The sequence below is a fragment of the Protopterus annectens genome, chromosome 13.part0 (genome assembly GCF_019279795.1).
Source record: "Protopterus annectens isolate FY-2018-M chromosome 13.part0, PAN1.0, whole genome shotgun sequence".
Lineage (NCBI taxonomy): Eukaryota > Metazoa > Chordata > Ceratodontiformes > Protopteridae > Protopterus > Protopterus annectens.
This window is the reverse complement of record NC_056747.1, coordinates 662,316,859-662,338,080: the sequence shown is the minus strand read 5'-3', so window position 1 is coordinate 662,338,080 and position 21,222 is coordinate 662,316,859. Positions and strand designations below refer to the sequence as shown.

General features: G+C 40.3%; 1 protein-coding gene across 1 annotated transcript in view; it reads left to right on the top strand.

Annotated features, from left to right (window-relative positions):
• Positions 1-21,222, top strand: part of PITPNA (phosphatidylinositol transfer protein alpha) — a 1,003,333-nt gene that overhangs the window by 714,763 nt on the left and 267,348 nt on the right. The window contains exon 11 of the mRNA XM_044054349.1: positions 10,960-11,037. Within this exon, the coding sequence (XP_043910284.1) occupies positions 10,960-11,037 (78 nt within the window). The remainder of the gene's footprint in view (positions 1-10,959; positions 11,038-21,222) is intronic.

Genomic DNA, 21,222 nt, shown 5'->3' with positions numbered 1-21,222 from the left:
GGATTTGGACACTGTCATTCAAATAATACCTTGCCTTCAAAAAGAATTTTTGTGGTGGGCTCAGGAATGTCACCTAAACAAGGGACTCTCTGTGACCCGGCCAGAGGCGAGTCAGATTTTAACGACAGATGCCTCGGACATTGCTTGGGGAGCTCATCTAAATGGAAAGTGGATACAAGACAAGTGGCCTGCCAGACTACAGCATCTACATATCAACATGAAGGAGATGTTAGCAGTCCAGTTCGCTTTACTGGCTTTCAAGGAGTTACTTCTTCCAGGACAGGTGTTGATTCTAACAGACAACACAACTGTCATGTGGTACGTCAACAAGCAAGGGGGAACACATTCTTATCCTCTATGCAGGCAAGCAATGATTTTATGGGAGATTGCGCTAAGCTTGCAACTAACTCTTCAGGCAAGGTTTCTGCCAGGAGCACAGAACTCCTTAGCAGATGTGTTAAGCAGACAAATCATGGATCCCCACGAGTGGAAACTGGATCTTCATGTATTTCAGACATTGACAGTGTCATGGGGAACTCCAGACATAGATCTGTTCGCTTCTCCACTAAACCACCGGCTGCCAAAGTATTGCACAAAGGGGTTTCATCACACAGCTTGGAAAGTGGATGCTCTGTCTTTCAGTTGGGAAAATCTTCATGTGTATGCCTTTCCACCTCTGCCTCTTCTTCCAAAGGTGCTATTAAAGGTCAGACAAGACAGGCCAAGGATGATTTTGATAGCTCCAGATTGGCCTCGGCAACACTGGTACCCACTACTACGGAGTCTGGTAAAGAAGCCTCCATGGCCTTTACCTCTGATTCCTCATCTGTTATCTCAAAAGGACGGTCATCTGCTCAATGTCAAGCTTCACTCTCTTCATCTAACAGCCTGGCATATTCTGTGTTGAAACACAGCAGGTCTCAACTTCCTCAACAAGTTTTAAATGTGATTATGGAAGCTAGACGACCTAGTACAAGGAGAGTGTACGCAGCAAAATGGAAAAGATTTTTATTTTGGAGTGCAGCAAGGAATTTGGAGATTTCTGAGCCTAATTTGAGTGTGGCTCTTCAATATCTTACCGAGTTATTGGACAAAGGGTTGTCCTTCTCTTCTATTAAGATTCATGCTGCAGCAATTTCTGCTCACTATGATTGTGACCCACCTTTGTTTTCACATCCTTTGTTCAAGCAGTTTCTTAGAGGGGCAAAGAATATAAGACCCCACGTGAGCTCCTACTCCTGCTTGGGATCTCAATTTTGTGTTGAAAAACTTACTCTACAACCTTTTGAGCCTGCGGCTACTGCTGAATTGAAATATTTGTCATGGAAGACTGCTTTTTTGTTGGCTATTACTTCTGCAAGAAGGGTGTCTGAGTTGCAGGCCCTTATGGCAGTCGAGCCCTTTTGATTTTCCATAAGGATAGGGTATCATTACGTACTAATCCTTCCTTTATGCCTAAGGTGGTTTCTAGTGTGGCTTTAAACCAGACTATTCATTTGCCTACTTTTATGCAGACCCCCAAAATAAAGGGAAAAGATTTTGCATACTTTAGATGTACACAGGCAATTGCGTTATTACTTAAGCAGGACTAAGGATTTTAGACAGTCTCAGCAGTTGTTTGTTTCTTTTGCTTTGAGTTCATGAGGGCAAGCCTGTGTCAAAACAAACTATTTCTAGGTGGATTGGCTTTTGCATTGCATTTTGTTATTCCCATCATGGCAAGGAGGTTCCAGCTGGGATTAGGCCTCATTCCACTAGGGCTACTGCCACTTCAACAGCATTTCTATGGGGGGTGGCAACTAAGGATATTTTGGAAGCAGCTACTTGGAGTTCAGTGCATACTTTCTCTAAGCATTATCACCTTCCTATCTACTCTAAGTCTAGGGCTGGTTTTGCCACAGCTGTTTTGCAAGGCATGTTGTCAGCTCCTGCTTCTTTATGATTTGCCAGCCTCCCTTACCTCTGCTTTGGGATTCTACCCAATTGTTAGGACTGCAGCAATGGAAGGCGAAGACCATAGTACAGTTTTGTACCTACCATAAATGTAGATGTTCGAGGATTCCATTGCTGCAGTCCAACCCTCCCTCCTTCCCCTCTGTGTTTAGGGGTGGTAGTGTAGGTGAGTTTACCTGCTTATATTTTTGTATATATTGTTCATGTTTTGGTGCAGGTTTTTTGGGCCTTGTCTTTTTAGGGTCTTCTGACATCTGGGGCAAGAAAAGACTGAGGATAGGACGCCGGTCATGCGCATTAGTACCCTGACGTACTGACGTCAGTCTAATGCGCCATGACCGACGTCAGCCTTATACTCTGGTATTCGGGCCGACTGGATGCGGACTATACCCAATTGTTAGGACTGCAGCAATGGAATCCTCGAACATCTACATTTATGGTAGGTACAAAACTGTACTTTTTCTATATTAATTACATACTCATGTCTATCTAACACCACTACTCCCCCTCCTTGTCAGCATTGGTGATCACTATCTCTCTGTTTTTCTTCAAATTATTCAAAGATTCATATTCAACTTTTTCTAAGTTAAAAAATCTATTTTTAACATGTTTATCAGCATATAATGCATAAAAATCCTTTTCACAGGTTTTTACAAAACATTCAACGTCTGTTGGTAATATTGGTGAAAAAGTGCTTCTGCTCCTAAAAACATTGTTAACATCTCCCATAGGATTCACATTGTTTCTAAAGAGCAGTCGTAACGCTACTTTTCTTGCAAATAACCTCAAATCTATGAGGGTCTCTGATAATCTGCTATATTGTGAGGGTACAAAATTCAGCCCTCTATTTAGTAACGAAACATCAGATGCAGATAAATTAAATTTAGAAAAATTAAAGACCAATAAAGTCAATTCCAGTTCCTTTTGGTGTGTGTCTCGTACCTGCTTGTTGAAATTTTCCTTTTCCTGGGTCCGCGACTTACAGATCTCCCCCTGGTAGTTGGGTATAACCTGATTGGAAAAGGGGTTTCTATGTTCCTGGTGGATGTCGCATTGTTTTTCCTGATAGTTCCCGTTCGTGCGGAGTCATCTATGGGTTTGAGGGCTAGCTGGTTCGGTGGCGGAGTCAGTTCGTCAGTGTTGACCGTAGAAGTATCTCTTCTATCATTGATGAATTCTGCCGGGTAGTCCATGTTCCGATCATTTGGCGCCAAAATTGAATCTGCTGTGCCTCTCGTCTCGGGCTTCCTCTTTTGCTGGTGATACGTCTGTCCACTCTGGCTCACGTTGTTCTCATTGCTTCTCTGCCAGACAAATATATTGCCCGTTCTGAAGTCTTGTACATCCCTGGTCAGTTTCTTTTGTTTAATTCCTCTTAACTTCTCCCCATATAACTTGATTTGCAGTGAGATGTCATTTAATTTTCGGCTGTATGTTTCCGTATTAAATCTCTCCACAATAGCTTTATATGCTGCGTCAATTTCTTTCTGCAATTCATTTTCTATGGGTTCAAAATAGTCGAGTAACAATTGTATGTATTTGTTGCTCAATTCAAGGTTTAAATCTTGCCATTTTTTGAGGAGATCAGGGTATTTTTGTCCATATGTCGGCATGCACAAAACGCGCATGCCTCTCGGGACAACCTTGAAATTAAGGCACGCCAATAAATGTTTTCTTTGCCACGACATTCTTTGACACTTATACAAATTGTTCTCGAGATCTCTTAGTAACAAATAAAAGTCAGTCATGTTATTTTCAGATTCATTAGTACTCGGCATATTAGCCATCACTTCGGGAAAGTCTAAATTCAACAACGGATTACCTTTGATAGGCAAAAATGCTTCAATACCTAAGGGGCCCATTCTGTGGGTCGGATTATAATCCAGTTCAATGGTGGTGTTCTCCATAGCGTGGAATAGGCAGCAACAAAACTGAAAACACCCAAAAAGAAAACTCAATTGCCGCTCGAATCCCTAAAGTATCCTGTAGCAAGCGTATCACAAAGTCACAGAAGATAACTATTCAGGATACACCACGAGACACCTTCTTCAAACGAAAAATCTTTTATTCAAAACCATGAAATGAACAGATAGAGATAAGCGCTTTCACTTGCAGCTAGCAAGCTTCTTCAGATCAATCAACAAGTGTGGTTCAGTTGTTTAAATACTACAGGCAGTGTTCTCTAATCACATCATTAGCAAATTCATTAAACAAATTCATTAAACAATTAAAACCTCTCCCTGTTTCAATGATTCATTTCTATGTCAAATAACTGAAAAGCTTTGTGTACAAAAGATAATTGACTGAATAAATGTCTTCTCTTGTCTCTGCATAACATTAATAACTCGCAGTATCTATAAAATGTTAAAACCGCTACTGTTGCTGGTCATAATCAAAATATATATAAAAACTAAGTCATACTTCAAACTAAGCTAGCGACGTATAACTAAGTATTCACGGTATTATCAAACCTCATAAATTGGTACATTTCAGTTCACTAAAACACTCACATTGTTCTTGTACTTGCGAGGCAAAGCAAGCAGAACAAAACAAACCAAACTGTCACAGTTCAAATATAAAAACAAAACCATGCGTTAAACTAAACTAGCGACACATAACTAAATATTCACAGTATGTCAAAATTCATAATTAGTACATTTCTATACATTAAAAAAATCACATTGTTCTAATACTTGAGTAAATAAGTAAATACAGCCTCTACTGATAATATTATTGCTACTGGTGGGCATTACCTCATGCTCTTCATATCACCAAAAATGTATCAACCTGTACGTGGGGTTATGTATACCTACCATATGTATATAAATATAAAATGTATATGACATGATATATAAACCAATAAAAATATATGAATATATAGGTATAATATATATGATATATATCAAACATATAACAACTACTAGTAAATAAATATAAAATAATATGATCATAATATAAAATGTGCGTGGACATCATATTGATAGTAATCTGTCTTGTCCACAAATTCATGTAATGTATGTATATGCATATACTGCTGTTATAATTTAAAATTCGTCTTATGGTGACAGCAACATTCCATGTGAATACTGTCAGAATAAAATTAATTATCGAATGCCATGTGTATCAAAAACATATACAATTCTAAGCTGATCTAACAGTCAGCATTTAGTGAACAGCCCATCTGATGTGGGATATTAAGTTTCTCAGTCGATCGTTCACTATAACTACAACAAATAACACTTCATTATACAGTGGCATCATACATTGCTGGCGTCTCAGTGAGAACGTCTATCTATGGGTGAAGTATCATAACTGTCTATTGTCTCCAATGCTCACTATCATGTGTATGTAAAATGCAGTGTTCAGGATTCTAAGCATGAGTATGTAAGTGTCTCTTCCATCTATTAATAAAATATAGTATGCTATATGATTATGATCTCTAAATATCAGATGGATTCACATATCTCAACTGAATATGTGAAATTGAAATGATTATCTGCCTGAAAACTCCTTAGATAATAACTACCAAGCACAAGTATAAATGTCATTGGTTATCATTCAGGATGGAATATAAATGTTGTTCTCTTGTTAGTTTAATCTAATGTCAACTCTTCTCAAAGCACTATTCAATCGCTTCACAAAAGAGCACCCCCTGATGGTTATCTTATATACCTGCTAATGTTGGACAACAGCGGGCTAAAGTGTCTATCTGCGTATTGATGGTATCTAAAGGGGAAAGTGTTCTACTCTCCATAGAGTGTTTCACTATTAAGATGAATGTGTCTATATATATATATCTATATTATATGTGTTCTTATGAGACTGCTGGGTACTACTAAGAAGACAAAAAAACTAGAGCTGTACCATGATATACACTGTATATGTATAGATTACACTGTGGTGGTCACTTCTATCCAGCCCATTTTCTACAATTTATTCTAGAAATGGTTTCACTGATACATAATTATTTATGCCTGGAGTCCTATGTGCTCCGGATCTAAAGATCAATTCCATCTCTAGTTTCGCTAGGGCTCTCTCATTGTCCCCCAATCTCGGACTGATATTAATGGTTTGTAGGACCCTGAATTTAAATTTGTGCGTAGAATACAAAGTGATGTGCTTGGCTAGAGCGTTCAATTCATTTCTTTTACGTATATCATATACATGATTGTATATGCGCTCTCTAAGTTTCCTCTTCGTGAGGCCAACGTAGAAAGCTGGGCATGAGTCACAATTAGCCATATAAACCAAATTCATAGTGTCACAGTTGTTATAACTCCTAGGTATAAAGTGAAAATGTCCATGTGGATGTTCAAATTCCTGAACGGAATTTATATATTGACACATGCTACATTTCTTGCATGGAAAGGTTCCTATTAAATCAAATGCTCTGTCTTGTATATAGGGAATACCATTGGAATTATATGAAAATATTGTTTTTAGGTTGTCACATGTCCTAAACACAAAACTCGGTCGATCACCTACTACTCCCCTGGTATCCTCTGTAATGCCCAGAATGTTCCAGTGTCTATTGATAACATTCTTAATTTCATGTATATCGTGTATTTTAATACAAAATTCACTGTTGTATTCTGCTTATGATAGATAGGGTAATGTCCATCCCTGAATCCCTTGGCTCTAGTGTTACTCTCTCTTGCAATAGTATGTCTGCTATCTTCTGATATAACACTGTTCTTAGTGTCTCTGACTTACTTTTGTAACCTCTAGCTATGAACAGTTTCTCCATATTGTTAGCTTCTGTTAATAGGGTTTCTGTGTCCTTACATAACCTAGTTAGCCTCGAAAATTGTCCTTTCATGATACCTGTGAACATATATCTCGGGTGCATACTGCTATATTCCAAGAGAGTGTTCCTCCAGCAGGCTTTCCTGAACAGTCTGTAGGATAGTCTCTCCTCAGTATCATAGAATAAGGTTAAATCCAAGAAATTAACCTCTCTATAAGAGTGTTCATAGGTAAATTTTAGAAATGTAGTGGTTTCTTCTAGATATTCAACAAAACTGTTCAGTTCTTCAACAGTGCCATCCCATGCCAAAAACACATCATCTACAAATCTCCTATAGATACGTATATGTGTCATCCACCTACTATTAAGGACATGTGCCTGCTCCCAGTGATGTAATACCAGGTTGGCATAGGAGTTTGCACATGGGGTGCAAGGTGTAAGATTTTTGCTTGAAAGTGTTTACATAGGTTATTTTTATAGCCCAAGCAGACTTTCAACAGCTTTTATTCCTCAGGTAAATGTTGGTGGCATGATGAGGAAGACAGAGGTAACTGGAAACAAATATTTTGGAAGTACAGTGAGTTGGCAGATTTTAAAAAATTCCCTGCAGAATACTGTGTCAGAAGTATTGGTTGAGCAAATGAGCATAACTTAAGAGATGATTCTTTTGAGCTGGAGCACAGGATCTGAATTGCCTAGAATAGAGTAAAGCCTTGTTAAGTTTAATTCTGGTGGCTGCAAAAAAAGCACTTACTAGAAAATGGAAATCAAAGTCTACGCAAACTGTATTTGATGTATTGAATATTGTAACAGAGGCAAAATAACTCAAGTGGGATCTTTAGAAAAGAGATGAGCAAAATATGTTGAAATAGAAATTGTGGGGGCAATACATGCAAAATAATGTTGAGGAGGAGGGAAGTTTAAGGGAAGGCAGGAATCAAGCAATTTATGTAGTGTTGGATTGATAGTTATAAAAAAAAGATCTATGTGATGTATGTAACTGGATACATGCTAACATATATATATATATATATATATATATATATATATATATGTTATTATATTTTTTTTAATAATGTATCTTTGCCTCTGTTTTAAGTCGTAATTTAATGAAGGTGTTGAACGCTAAACACTTATAGAAAGAAGTAAATATCCTAACAGGTCATAAAACAACCAGTTTTAACTCTCAATCAAAAGTGAAACTCCACTCCTTAGGGTCTCTCACCCTTCTGTCTTTCTCATTGAATTTATTACTCTCCATCCTCTCTTGGCTTCACTATCCCACAACCCCCCCCCCCATACCCCACTTCTGTATTAGAAAAAAGTTCTGGACTGAAACATTGGGCGTCTTCTCCAGCAAATTATTTTGCTCCCTCAGGGTCTGATAACTTACTCCCTTGTTTTTCCTTTACCACTGTAAAGACAACATAACTCCTCTTGCGTACATCTGCAAATATGCTTTCATTAAGAAAGTCATCCTTAATCAAACCAGTCTGTAAACCACCTACCTTGCATTAGCATCACATCTCTGTTGCTAGTAAATTCCAGCCCCATCTTGCCTATTCTCTGTACCCCTACTTGCTGTCATCTCTATCAGCAACCCTAGGAAAAGTTCTTGAAAAGCTAATTTATACCCAGCTGTCACCTACATCCAAAGTACTGCTGTTCTCCAGCTGTCGACCTACATCCAAAGTACTGCTGTTCTCCAGCTGTCGACCTGCATCCAAAGTACTGCTGTTCTCCAGCTGTCGACCTGCATCCAAAGTACTGCTGTTCTCCAGCTGTCGACCTGCATCCAAAGTACTGCTGTTCTCCAGCTGTCGACCTGCATCCAAAGTACTGCTGTTCTCCAGCTGTCGACCTGCATCCAAAGTACTGCTGTTCTCCAGCTTGTCGACCTACATCCAAAGTACTGCTGTTCTCCAGCTGTCGACCTACATCCAAAGTACTGCTGTTCTCCAGCTGTCGACCTCATCCAAAGTACTGCTGATCTCCAGCTGTCGACCTACATCCAAAGTACTGCTGTTCTCCAGCTGTCGACCTACATCCAAAGTGCTAGTCTTCTCCAATCAACACAGCTTCTTGTCTAGTTAAGTACAGTAACTGCTGTCTGACAGTCACAGATGGATAATGAGTGCCTCACTGGAGCCATTTTCATAGACCTTACAAATGCCTTTGAAATGGTTTATCACTGCATTATTCTACATTATTTGTTTGTCATCAGTGTAAGCCCCGACACCTCACACTTAAAAAACTTAAATGTCTGATTATACAAAAACACTGTCCTACAACCTGAGAATTCAAGCTTTAAGAGTGCAAACCGCTGCTTCTTTACCCTAGGACCAACACTTTGGGGAAACTCTCTAAGCCATCCTCAAAAATATGACTTCTTAAAATGTCAGGTCTAAACTCAGGGTGCACCTGCAAAGGCAAGCTCTTTGCAAATACCACAGTGTGGGACATATTATATAACACCAACAGTCCTCCTGCCTCTGTGCAGCACTGTTCTACTTGCTTCTTTTTCCTCTCCCTCTGACCTCCTCCTGACTTCTTTGCAGCCATCTTTTACTTCTCATTCCATCTTTCTGATATGCATTATCTTCATACATACCTTTTGTTTCTACTCTCTTCTTTTGTATTCATGAATTTACTAGATCTCAATTTAGTCACCATTTTTCATTGCTCATTTCCCTGGGTTTAGCCTGAAATTTATCCATATGTATCTGTGATTAACCCAGTAAATAAAGTGCAAGTAAAAGACTTTTCAGATATCTACATTAACATGTAGTATGAACAATTAATAGCAGGAAAACTCACCCATATAGAACAAAACTTTGTAGTCACTGCTTCATCCATGTAACTGGTCAAACCAGGAGCAGAGTATCACTTGAAAACTGATGAACCTTGGCTTTTCTTAACATATACTGCAGTGTTTTTAAACTGTTCATGTCTTTTGTTAGATTTACTTCACTATGTCAATAGTTTCAGTAATTTTAGTCAAAAATGTAATGCCTTAATTTATATATAAACAAACTGTGGATTTAGTGAGGAGACCAAGGTGAAAATTGTGGAAACTGCGAGTTGTTTTCCATTGGCAATAATTAGTTGGTTTTCCTTGAAATTCCTTTCTAACTTAATAAAAATACAACCCAAACATCTACAGTTTGTTTAGAGCAGAAGCCTTTGTTTACCAGGTTGGTAGTTGAGGTGTTTGACACTAATTTACAATAATTCAAGAGGTTTAGATTAAAAATCAGCTGCCAGGTTTTATTTTGTTGATGATTTCACTGGATAACTAGAAACAGTGTTTCTACAGCAATGAGTAACTGGATCATAGCATGGCATTTTGTCACAAGTAGAAGAAAACAGAAGTGACAGGAGGAACCTTAGAAATGTGACAGTTTATCAAACACAAGTTTAGTTGAACGTCTATTACCCGAAAGTGTCTAGCTGAAAGCACTTTCAGTAATAGTGAAGCCCCTTTTCCTCACTGTTGCATGACCTCAGAATTAGGTATATTTAATTTTGGGGGTAGGGGTGGGGTATACCTCCACGAGTGCAAAGCCACCCTGCGAAAAAGATTTCCTTTGAGTTTTGCTGAAAGTACTTTCAGCTAAATATTTTTTGTCAGCTTGCATTTGACTGAACTGTCGATCGATCAGCGTGAATCCACAACCATCTAGTATATTGATAACTGGATTCACAGTACCACTGAGTGGTTGGCAGTAATCTGGAAGGAGAAAGGCAGCTAGCAATCTGGAAGTTTTACACTTGTCTGAAAAAGCTACATTGAAGAACAGTACAGGTATATGCATATTGTATGTCAGTAAATGTTAACCGTTTTCACAGACTGTGACAGAATATAACCTCTACCCTGGCATTTTACTGTACAACATCAGGCCTTTTCCACCTTTTCTTAATGAAAGTCCAGGAACATCTAGCTAGATCACATGAATAATCGTTTGCTTTCTAAATGAGGAACCTGCACCGCTCTCAAACGTCAGAGTAAAGTAGTCTGAATAAGTGAGATTTGAGATATGTCAATGTGGAGCTGATTCATTCTGTATAAGAAAAGAATATAAAACCCAACATTTGCACATTTAAAAACACACACAGGTGGTAGTCTTCAGTTTTCATCTTTACCAGTAAAGTAGCTTCTAGAGTTTATTATCATAACATTAGACTTCATTCTTAACAAAGCATTGGTTAGAAGTAGTTCTCACCAAAATCTTAATTGTTTTTTTGTCTTTATTGTTTAGGACTACAAGCCAGATGAAGATCCTGCAAAATTCAAGTCCATCAAGACAGGTCGGGGGCCTCTAGGTCCTAACTGGAAGGTAATGGTTTTACAAATAGGGGATTGGTTGTATGGAGCCCCACAGTGGTAGGGTGCAATCTTGAGAACCAGAATCCTGTTTCACAAAGTCTGAATCTGAAGGTATGCAGAATTAACAGTAAATGTAATGGAGTAAGGAAGTTGGGAGTTGGATGAACCTGCTGTTTGAGCAGAATGGTGTTGTCTGACACAGGAAAACCCAACAGGTTGGGTGGTACTGAGGCAGTATTAGACCATCTTCAGGTGCTGACTCCTGGCAGCATAGACAGATATTCTGGTATTGTCCAGTGTATCCATCCTGGAGGATACTGTTACATTTGGAAAATTGGCTGTTGAGGTACTTTTTTCAAAATGTTAATTCTAGCTAGTACAGATGATTGACTCATGTCAACAAGGGTACAGGGATTGATTTCTTCCAGTTTCATTTGTTTAGTTTGCTTTAGTGACTTGCAAAGAGTCGCAAACACTTATGTTCAGTGAGTTTACTGGACTAACAAATCTGTAAAGAAATTATTTTAGAATATTTTTTTGTGATTTACATTATCTCTTCTGCCACAAATATGTGTGCAGGATGTGTATCCATGTTTTACAACTGTACATTGTTTGTTCCAGTTTGAGAGAGAATTAGAGTTCTGGTAATTGTTTCACCGTACACAGTATTGTATGAAAATAAGTTGATTTCCATTGGTAGCAATAAAGGGCAATGTCATATTCGCATACTTAAGAAAGCATCATTTATTTTCTGCTTGTAATGACAATGGAGTTGTTTCTTAAATACTTGATGGAGATTTGGTCTTGCATTCATATTCAACTCTTTTTTGTTGAACATTGACTGGAGTCAAGAGTTCAAGGTGGGTCCTGATTTTTATACCTACTTACCAAAGACTAACTGAACTGTAGCATTTGTGTAAATTAACATCTGTATTGCATTCCTGCCATTTTTTACTGGCATTTAAAAGTACGTAAGGCAAGGGGCTTGCTCAATACCTTTCATTTTCTTAGTGGTAGTCCTGCTTCTATTAAGTACTGATTTGGGCGAACCTGCAGACTTGTCTATAAAAGGTTGCTTGTGTTTAAATATTAAGTGGTTTGATTTGTATATTGGGTTAGAATGTGGCATCAACACTTGCAGTAGTTTGCCAAGTCAGTTTGTCGTAATAGACGTGCTAAATCTAGTTCTTTCTATAACTTGAGCACTAAACCAGGGCATCTTTTGTTGGAGAGGCAGGAGTGTGCAGTTAGAACTCATCTGCTTGAAGGTTTCTGGAAACAGGGCTCAGTTTTGAGCTTTTGTATTGGCTAATTTGTTTAAATCAGTTTGCTTGCTCTCATTTACTACATAAGCACCACGTTTGAGCATCATGCATTGCCAAGCAGCGGTGGGCACCATTGGCAGTTATAGATGCAAACACTTCTGCCTGCAGATTTTCCGTTAGTACTCTGCTGGTGCTCCATCAGTGAGTTCTGTCAACTGTCCCTCCCCGACATGTGATACATTCAGTGAAGCTCCTGAAGTATCAACATAAATCCTACTCACTAGCCTTTCATATTTTTTGTCCACTTCTCCTGTCCTTTACTTTATCTGCTTCCTCCTATCCTCTTCCTGTTTTCTGACCATATCAGCTTACTTAGCATCTCTTCCTGTTTTCTGATCATATCAGCTTACTTAGCATTATGGATGGACAATTTCCAACAGTTTCTCCAGCCAGCCTGGTCGATGTGGGCATCTTGAGGCAGTGTAGCAATTGCCTCATAAACTGACAACCCACTTATAGTCCACACAAATTCATTATGTGAGAGATGTATCTATATCATGAACCTAGAATCCAGGCTGTCTTGCTCACCAGTCAGTTCATTTGATACTAAGCAGGTTGTCAGCATGCACATCTCACCTCCTGCACCTACCAAACCAGCAACACATAAACCTACAAATGCAGAGGTCCTTACCAGAAGCTTACCTAAACATAAGAGACCTCACAAACACAATCATGATTCACATAACACATCCTCTGCAGAAAATGGTACATGTAATCTATTAAACACCAGTGTCTCACCAGTCAAGCCCCTAAGGCACAACACAAAACATGCTAGTCATAGACGACTCAATTGTGAGAGACATAGATATCCCTCATACCAGGCTTGATAAGGAAAAAGCCAGTCAGCTGTTTATCAGGTGCCAGGATCCACCATATCAGGCACACACTCAATTCTGTTTGCAACAGGCACTGTTATGACTCCGGCATAGTCCATGTTGGTGTGAATGACTTTTGAGATGTAACTCACTGGACTATATGAAGAGAGACATGACTGATCTCTGATTTTGTCTCTCAGGCAGGTGTGTTCCTAGCCTTGAGCAGCATTTTACCTTCATGTAGGATGATACCGCAATACAAACAATAATTAACTTCAACAACTGGCTTAGTTTCTAGTGTCATTCCAAGGGCAGCCAGTAGCCTGATATGACATGGTCGATAGACCTCAATGCTTTGCCAGAGATGGTCATCATCTGTCCCCTCCTGGGATTTTGGTTACTGGCTAAGGCTCTTGCCACCCCCATAGTGCCTTTTTAGGCAATATCACAAGAACAAAATTCATGATGTACAAATACCCTCTGAAAACAATCTCAAGGTTATGTTACTAAACGATAGGAGTCTGTACCAGAAACTGCTCTCACTGGAAGCACTCATCACCTTGGAAGATGGTGACATTTGTGCAGTCAATGAGTCCTGATTTAAGGCTGCGGAGAGCACCCCAGCTGTATCAGGTTGCATTTCCTTCCACATGTTCAGACCATAAACTAAAGGCGTGAGAACAAAAGGAGGTGGTGTATAAATATTCATTAAAGATAAGTACACCTCTGTATTGGTTAAACAGCATGATTTCCTTTAATTACTTCAGGTGCAATTGACTGGTAGGTAAGACACTTCTTCACAGTATTGTCAGCTATAGGACCCCTCCTGGAATGAGGACATCCACTCAGCCCACGTAGATCTACTTGAGTCTGTCAAGATACAAAAAATGCGTACTAAACTGGCAGAATAAACTAGCGAAAAACACAAAAAGCAAGTGTAAACCAAATAAGGTAACTCAGCAGACGATTAACTGTTAAAGTTCCAATTTAATGAGCGCTTTCGAAGGGGGTCAGTGCCCCAACTTCAGACAAAATAAAATTTTAACATTGCATCTTTATATACTCTTTCATTCATCAATTAATTATTCAATTGTCTTCCTTAATTACCCTATTTTATCTAAATTCTTCTTTATTAAAAACATAAAATGTAACATTAGTTCATACTTGTATAACTTAAACTAATACAAGCAATCTATGCAAACTGCTATTTAAAAATCAAATAAATTTAGTAACAGCCCTGGCATCAATACTAATGCAACACACAATTGCTAAAATGTTATACAACCTTAAAACTACTTTTTTATTATTAAAAAACACATTAAATACAATTCATGCATGCATATTACATATGCTGCAATTTACATATAATAATCCAACTATACTCCAATTCTCAAATTCATTATCATAAAAAATATCTTAAAGATAAATGTATGTGTATCTTTATACCATATATTTACCCCTATATACCAAAATGTAATAAATTGCACATTATATCTAACTAAAATCCCTTTATATAAAACATTTACATATGTATATACATATGTTTTAGCTTTGATCAACTTATTTTATTAACATTATTTATATATTTAATTATACGGTTTCAGTTTATAGCTCACAACCATTCTTCCTAAAAAGTGCCTTTAACTTCAGTGAAGATGCAACCAAACACCCTGGTTTTGGGTGACTTTAAATACCCATCCCATTGACTGGGTAAATTATACATGTTCTGACTCACTTGCCCAAAGGTTCTTGGACTTCGTTAACTCCAGTTGCCCTGGACCAGCTGGTTGTCACACCCACAAGTGGCTCAAACATCACGGATCTGATGCTTACCAACATGGGAGAACCGTGGCACCACCCCCAATGTGTGGCTATCCCTGGTGAGATCTGACCACAAATCAGTCTCGCTAGAAGTAACTGTAACATAAGCCCCCCCCAGCAACAAGTAGACTAAAACATTTCTCCAAGGCCAATTACAGCCTCTTACATGACAGCATAAATGGCTTCATAGCCCCTCCCCTCACTGATGGAACAGACACCTATGCTGAGTTATACACCAATGCATTATACAAGCACCTGTGCAATTGTATTGTCTGTGCCATACCTGACAGAACCGAAGCAAGATCTTCAAGGAAAAACAAACTTGCCTGGTGGACAACTGCCATTAATAGGCTATACAGTAGGAGAAAGAAATTGCAGTCTAAGAATAGGAAGGAATGGTCTCATAACTGGAAACACTCCCTCCTCAACTTAAACAAGCAAGACTCCTAGAGAAGTCCTGCACAGCTAACTACAAATCCAAGTTGGCTTCCATAACTAAGGATAACCACAGGACATTCTTTAGTTACTTCCATAACCTCAAAAGTAAGGCCCAGGTTTACGCTGAACTCGTAGTTAATGGTACTCTACATGTGCAGTACCTGTGGATATAGCAAACCTGCTGACTGAGAGGTTCAGTGAAAACTTAATTCCCCTGTCCCCACCACATATTCCCCAAAGCATCCCGAACAACTGTCCCCCGCCTAGTACCTTTGAGAAGCAGGTATTAAACGCTCTCTGCAAGGCCAAAAACACAGCCTGTATGGGATCAGACAACATCCCAGACTGTGTTCTACATACGTTAAAACAGGAATTAGCATCACCATTGGGTACGCTTTTCAATCACAGCCTAAGCACTGGCTTCATCCCAATGGAATGGAAAACTGCTACTGTAATCTCTTTGCACAAAGGGGGTGCATCTACAGACCCCAGGAACTATAGACCCATTTGCTTGACCAGTGTTATCTTCAAGGCCATGGAACAAATCATCATAGACCTTAACAAAGATATAGGAAATCTCTATAAATACTTGACTCCACCCGGTTTGGCTTTGTCAATGGGAGATCATGCCTGCTAAACTTAGTGGACTTCTAGACAGTCAGCAAAGCCCTAAATGAGGGCATATCTTTGCATATGGCCTACCTAGACTTATCCAAGGCCTTTGACACAATCCCCCACTCTGGCATCATTGATAAACTCACCCAGCTGGATATTAACCTGTATATTGTCAGGTGGGTTGCAAACTGGCTCCCTGATAGAATTTGTACGGTCAAAATAGGGGACTCCACCACCTCCAGCAGACCTGTAACCACTGGTATTCCACAGCAACCTGTTCTCGGACCCCTACTTTTCGGAATCTACTTCTCTAAAGTACAGGCTAAAACTAAAGGACTGTGTCTGACAAAGCTTGCTGATAACTGCAAACTGGGAGTGTTCATTGAAACCACTAGTAATCTCAGTATCCTGCAAGAAGGTCTTGGCAGACTAATGACTGGTGCCATGGTCATGGTCTTAAATGTAATGCAAAAAAAAAAAAATGCATTATCGTGTTCGGCAAGGGTGTTCCTGCAAACTACCACATCAATAGCAATACCTTAAACACGCAGTCAGTGGTGAGAGATCTAGGCACACAGGTCGACATCTGTCACGATGTCTCCACAGTGGTAAGAAGGGCATTTTATATTGCTCATCTCATAAGTAAGGGCATTGCCTCCAGAAAAAGAGGTTATAATCCCCTGTAGTCTTCCCTCATCAGTCCAATAAGAGAGTACAAAGCTCTCTTTGGTATGTGCCTTTCCAGATAGCTGCAGCAATTGGAGAGACTGTAGAGATGTTCTTCGTTCCACATTGCTGCAGTCCTTACTATTGGGTAGTCCGCTGTCCAGTCGGCCCGAATACCAGAGTATATGGCTGACGTCGGTCAGGGCGCATTAGACTGGCGTCAGTACGTCAGGGTACTAATGCGCATGACCTACGTCATATCCTCAGTCTTTTTTGCCGCATGGTCCGATGCAGAAGCAGTTTTGCGAGTGCAGGTTGGCGTTCTGAAATATTTCCGAAGCCGGAGTTTCAGACCGAATCAGAGTTGGCTAAGTACCCCGTTGGGGAACATTTTGGTTTTTTCTTGCCTCAGTATTTAACCGGATGTCAGAAAAAGTGAATAACTGTATTTCTTGTGGGAAACAGATACCTCATAGGGATTACCATACCTTGTGTATACCTTGTTTAGGGCCTGAGCACGGCGTTGTTGGATGCCGCTCTTGTGCTAGGTTTAACAAACGCACTATTAAGAGGCGGTTAGACTGTGCCAGGTTAGTGTTTGGGAAGCGTTGCAATTATAAAATGCCGTCGGATGCTCCGACGCCCGCTTCGTCCAAGAAGTGCAAGGACAAAACAGCGAAGCCTAGGGTTGATGAACCGGCAGTCCCGGACGTCGGTTCTTTAGAAGGCTCGGTGGAGCCAGAGGTTTTGCCAGGAGTTTCTTTGGAGTCTCAGGCTGAGACTTTACTGTTACAGGATGTGCCTTCTCAGGAGGTAGGCCAGGCTGAGGGGGCTTCTCAGGTAACTGTTCTTCCCTCTCTTCCCAAGGTAGTTAGAGCCTCTCCTTCTGTGGCCAAAACTTCTTTGAGAGGTAGGCCAAGTTCTGCTTCAGTGGGGGCTTCTCCTAGCATTTCAGGTTCTGTGCCTAAGAAACATATGCTTAAAATGGCAGAAGATTTGATTACTATGATTAGAGGTTCTATGCCCCCTCCTGATAAGAGGCCTAGGGTGGAACCGGAGTTTGATAGTTTTGAACAGTGTTCAGAGGCTTCTGAGTCTTCTGCGGAAGATTTGCAGGAGTATCCTCCTTATTCTGATTCTGATGTGGATGATTCCACTCCTACAGCTTCTCCTCCTGAGGATTTCTCATTTTCAGAGACTCTGCATTCCATGAGGGAGCACTTTAAATGGGAAGGCCAGGATTACTCTGATTCCAGGAAAAGGCTTAGGGAATTCTTGTTTTGCCCCAGCATAGGCCCTTAGCTATACCTCCTGTGTTGAATGTGGTGGAAGATGTTATAGCAGAGGCCTTTCTGAACAATGATTCTTTGCCACCTGATCCTGATAAGCCTGATAGGAACTATAGGGTGCCTGAAGCTCATAAGTATCTTTTAAGAGTCCTAGGGCAGACCCGGAAACTGTTTCTCAGGGACCTAAAGGTGTTAAGGCCTCTGTGGTTAAAAACCCTGTTCCCACTGATAAAGAGGCAAGGGCTTTGGATAGATGGGGAAAGAAAGTGTATACTTCTTCCACTTTAGCCATGAGGGCGTTGAATTGTCAGTTTCACATGCTTAAATATCAAAATTATCTCCTTTCACAACTGAAATCTAAGGTGGATGCTTTGGCGGAAGGTATTGAGTGTAAAGAGTTGCTGGATTTAGTTCATGTGTCTGAACAAGTGGGTAAACATTCTTTGCAATGTGGTTTTGATGCTGTACAGGCCTCCTCGAGGGTGGCTGCCACTAGTTCTGTTCTTCGCAGGCATGCCTGGTTGAGGGATCAGAATTTAGCTGAGCATGTTAAGACAAGGATTTTGGATGCTCCTTTACAGTCTGATGTGTTGTTTGGTTAGCGTGTGGAAGCAGATTTAAAGAAAATGGAGGATAAAGCTAAGTCTATGCAAACTGTTAAAGATTTTTGCAGGTGCAGCCACCAAGTTTAGTAGAAATTGGCCTACTAAGGGATGGACATATCCTGCTTATGATTCACAGTCTAGGGGTAGGTCTAGGCGTGGTAGGGGCAGAGCTCAAGGTTCTTTTAGGCCTAGAACAGGAGTTCACCTGCTCAGACTTCTGGTGAGGGCAGGGGTCAGTCCTTTCGTAAACAGACCCAATGACCTGCCTTTTCAGCTGCCAGTAGATTCTCGTCTGGCAGCTCCTTTGGGAGGAAGACTGTCTCTTTTCAAAGAAAATTGGGATTTAATCACTCAAGACAGATGGGTGTTGGATATCATTCACCACGGTTACAGGTTTTATTTCCATACATTGCCCCCTTTCAAAGGCATGCCAGACGTTCCTCCTCCACAAAGGAAAGAGGCTCACAAGCAAATTTCTCTGTTACTCCAAATAGGGGCCATTCAGCCAGTCCCTGTATCAGAAAGGGGCCTAGGATTTTATTCTCGCCTGTTCCAAGTACCAAAGAAGGGGAACACGTGGAGACCAATTTTGGATTTATCTATCCTCAACACTTATCTGGACATTCCAAAGTTCAAGATGTTGACGTTACAACAGCTTTTACCTCTGCTGGGCAAAGATCACTGGATGGTAACTTTAGATCTCAAGGAAGCTTACCTTCATGTGCCTATAAGACTAAGTTGCAGGAAGTATCTGCGTTTTCGAGCTGGAAATTCTCATTATCAGTTCTCTGCATTGCCCTTTGGCTTATCTACTGCGCCCAGAGTATTCACAAAGGTTCTGGCTCCAGTGATAGCTTACTTCAGGCTAAAAGGAATTCAAATCTATCCTTACTTGGACGACTGCCTGATTCTGGCTCAAGAAAAGGAAGACCTTCTACAGCATCTGGAATATGTTATAGCAGTGCTAAGATGCCTAGGGTATTCTGTGAACGAAATAAAGTCCAGTCTAGTACCCTCTCAAGACATGTGCTTTCTGGGTGTGAGACTGAATACAGCAGCCCAGATGGCCTTTTTAACCCCGGACAAACAAATGAGTCTGTCACTTTACTTCCATCAACTATCTCATCAGTCCGTGCTGACTGCAGGGACAGTCCTTCAAGCATTAGGGTTCATGGCATCTTGTATTCTGGTGCTTCCCAATGCCAAACTGCATATGAGGAAGCTACAATGGTATCTCAAAAATGTATGGACACAGCACTGCCAGGATTTGGACACTGTCATTCAAATAATACCTTGCCTTCAAAAAGAATTTTTGTGGTGGGCTCAGGAATGTCACCTAAACAAGGGACTCTCTGTGACCCGGCCAGAGGCGAGTCAGATTTTAACGACAGATGCCTCGGACATTGCTTGGGAGCTCATCTAAATGGAAAGTGGATACAAGACAAGTGGCCTGCCAGACTACAGCATCTACATATCAACATGAAGGAGATGTTAGCAGTCCAGTTTGCATTAATGGCTTTCAAGGAGTTACTTCTTCCGGGGCAGGTGTTGATTCTAACAGACAACACAACTGTCATGTGGTACATCAACAAGCAAGGGGGAACACATTCTTATCCTCTATGCAGGCAAGCAATGATTTTATGGGAGACTGCGCTAAGCTTGCAACTAACTCTTCAGGCAAGGTTTCTGCCGGAGCACAGAACTCCTTAGCAGATGTGTTAAGCAGACAAATCATGGATCCCCACCAGTGGAAACTGGATCTTCATGTATTTCAGAACTTGACAGTGTCATGGGGAACTCCAGACATAGATCTGTTCGCTTCTCCACTAAACCACCAGCTGCCAAAGTTTTGCACAAAGGGTTTCATCACACAGCTTGGAAAGTGGATGCTCTGTCTTTCAGTTGGAAAAACCTTCATGTGTATGCCTTTCCACCTCTGCCTCTTCTTCCAAAAGTGCTATTAAAAGTCAGACAAGACAAGCCAAGGATGATTTTGATAGCTCCAGATTGGCCTCGGCAACACTGGTACCCACTACTAAGGAGTCTGGTAAGGAAGCCTCCTTGGCCTTTACCTTTGATTCCTCATCTGTTATCTCAGCAGGACGGTCATCTGCTCAATGTCAAGCTTCACTCTCTTCATCTAACAGCCTGGCATATTCTGTGTTGAAACACAGCAGGTCTCAACTTCCTCAACAAGTTTTAAATGTGATTATGGAAGCTAGAAGACCCAGTACAAGGAAAGTGTACGCAGAAAAATGGAAGAGATTTTTATTTTGGAGTACAGCAAAGAATTTGGAGATTTCTGAGCCAAATTTGAGTGTGGCTCTTCAATATCTTACTGAGTTATTGGACAAAGGTTTGTCCTTCTCTTCCATTAAGATTCATGCTGCAGCAATTTCAGCTCACTATGATTGTGACCCACCATTGTTTTCGCATCCTTTGTTCAAGCAGTTTCTTAGAGGGGCAAAGAATATAAGACCCCACGTAGAGCTCCTACTCCTGCTTGGGATCTCAATTTTGTGTTGGAAAAACTTACTCTACAACCTTTTGAGCCTGCGGCTACTGCTGAATTGAAATACTTGTCATGGAAGACTGCTTTTCTGTTGGCTATTACTTCTGCA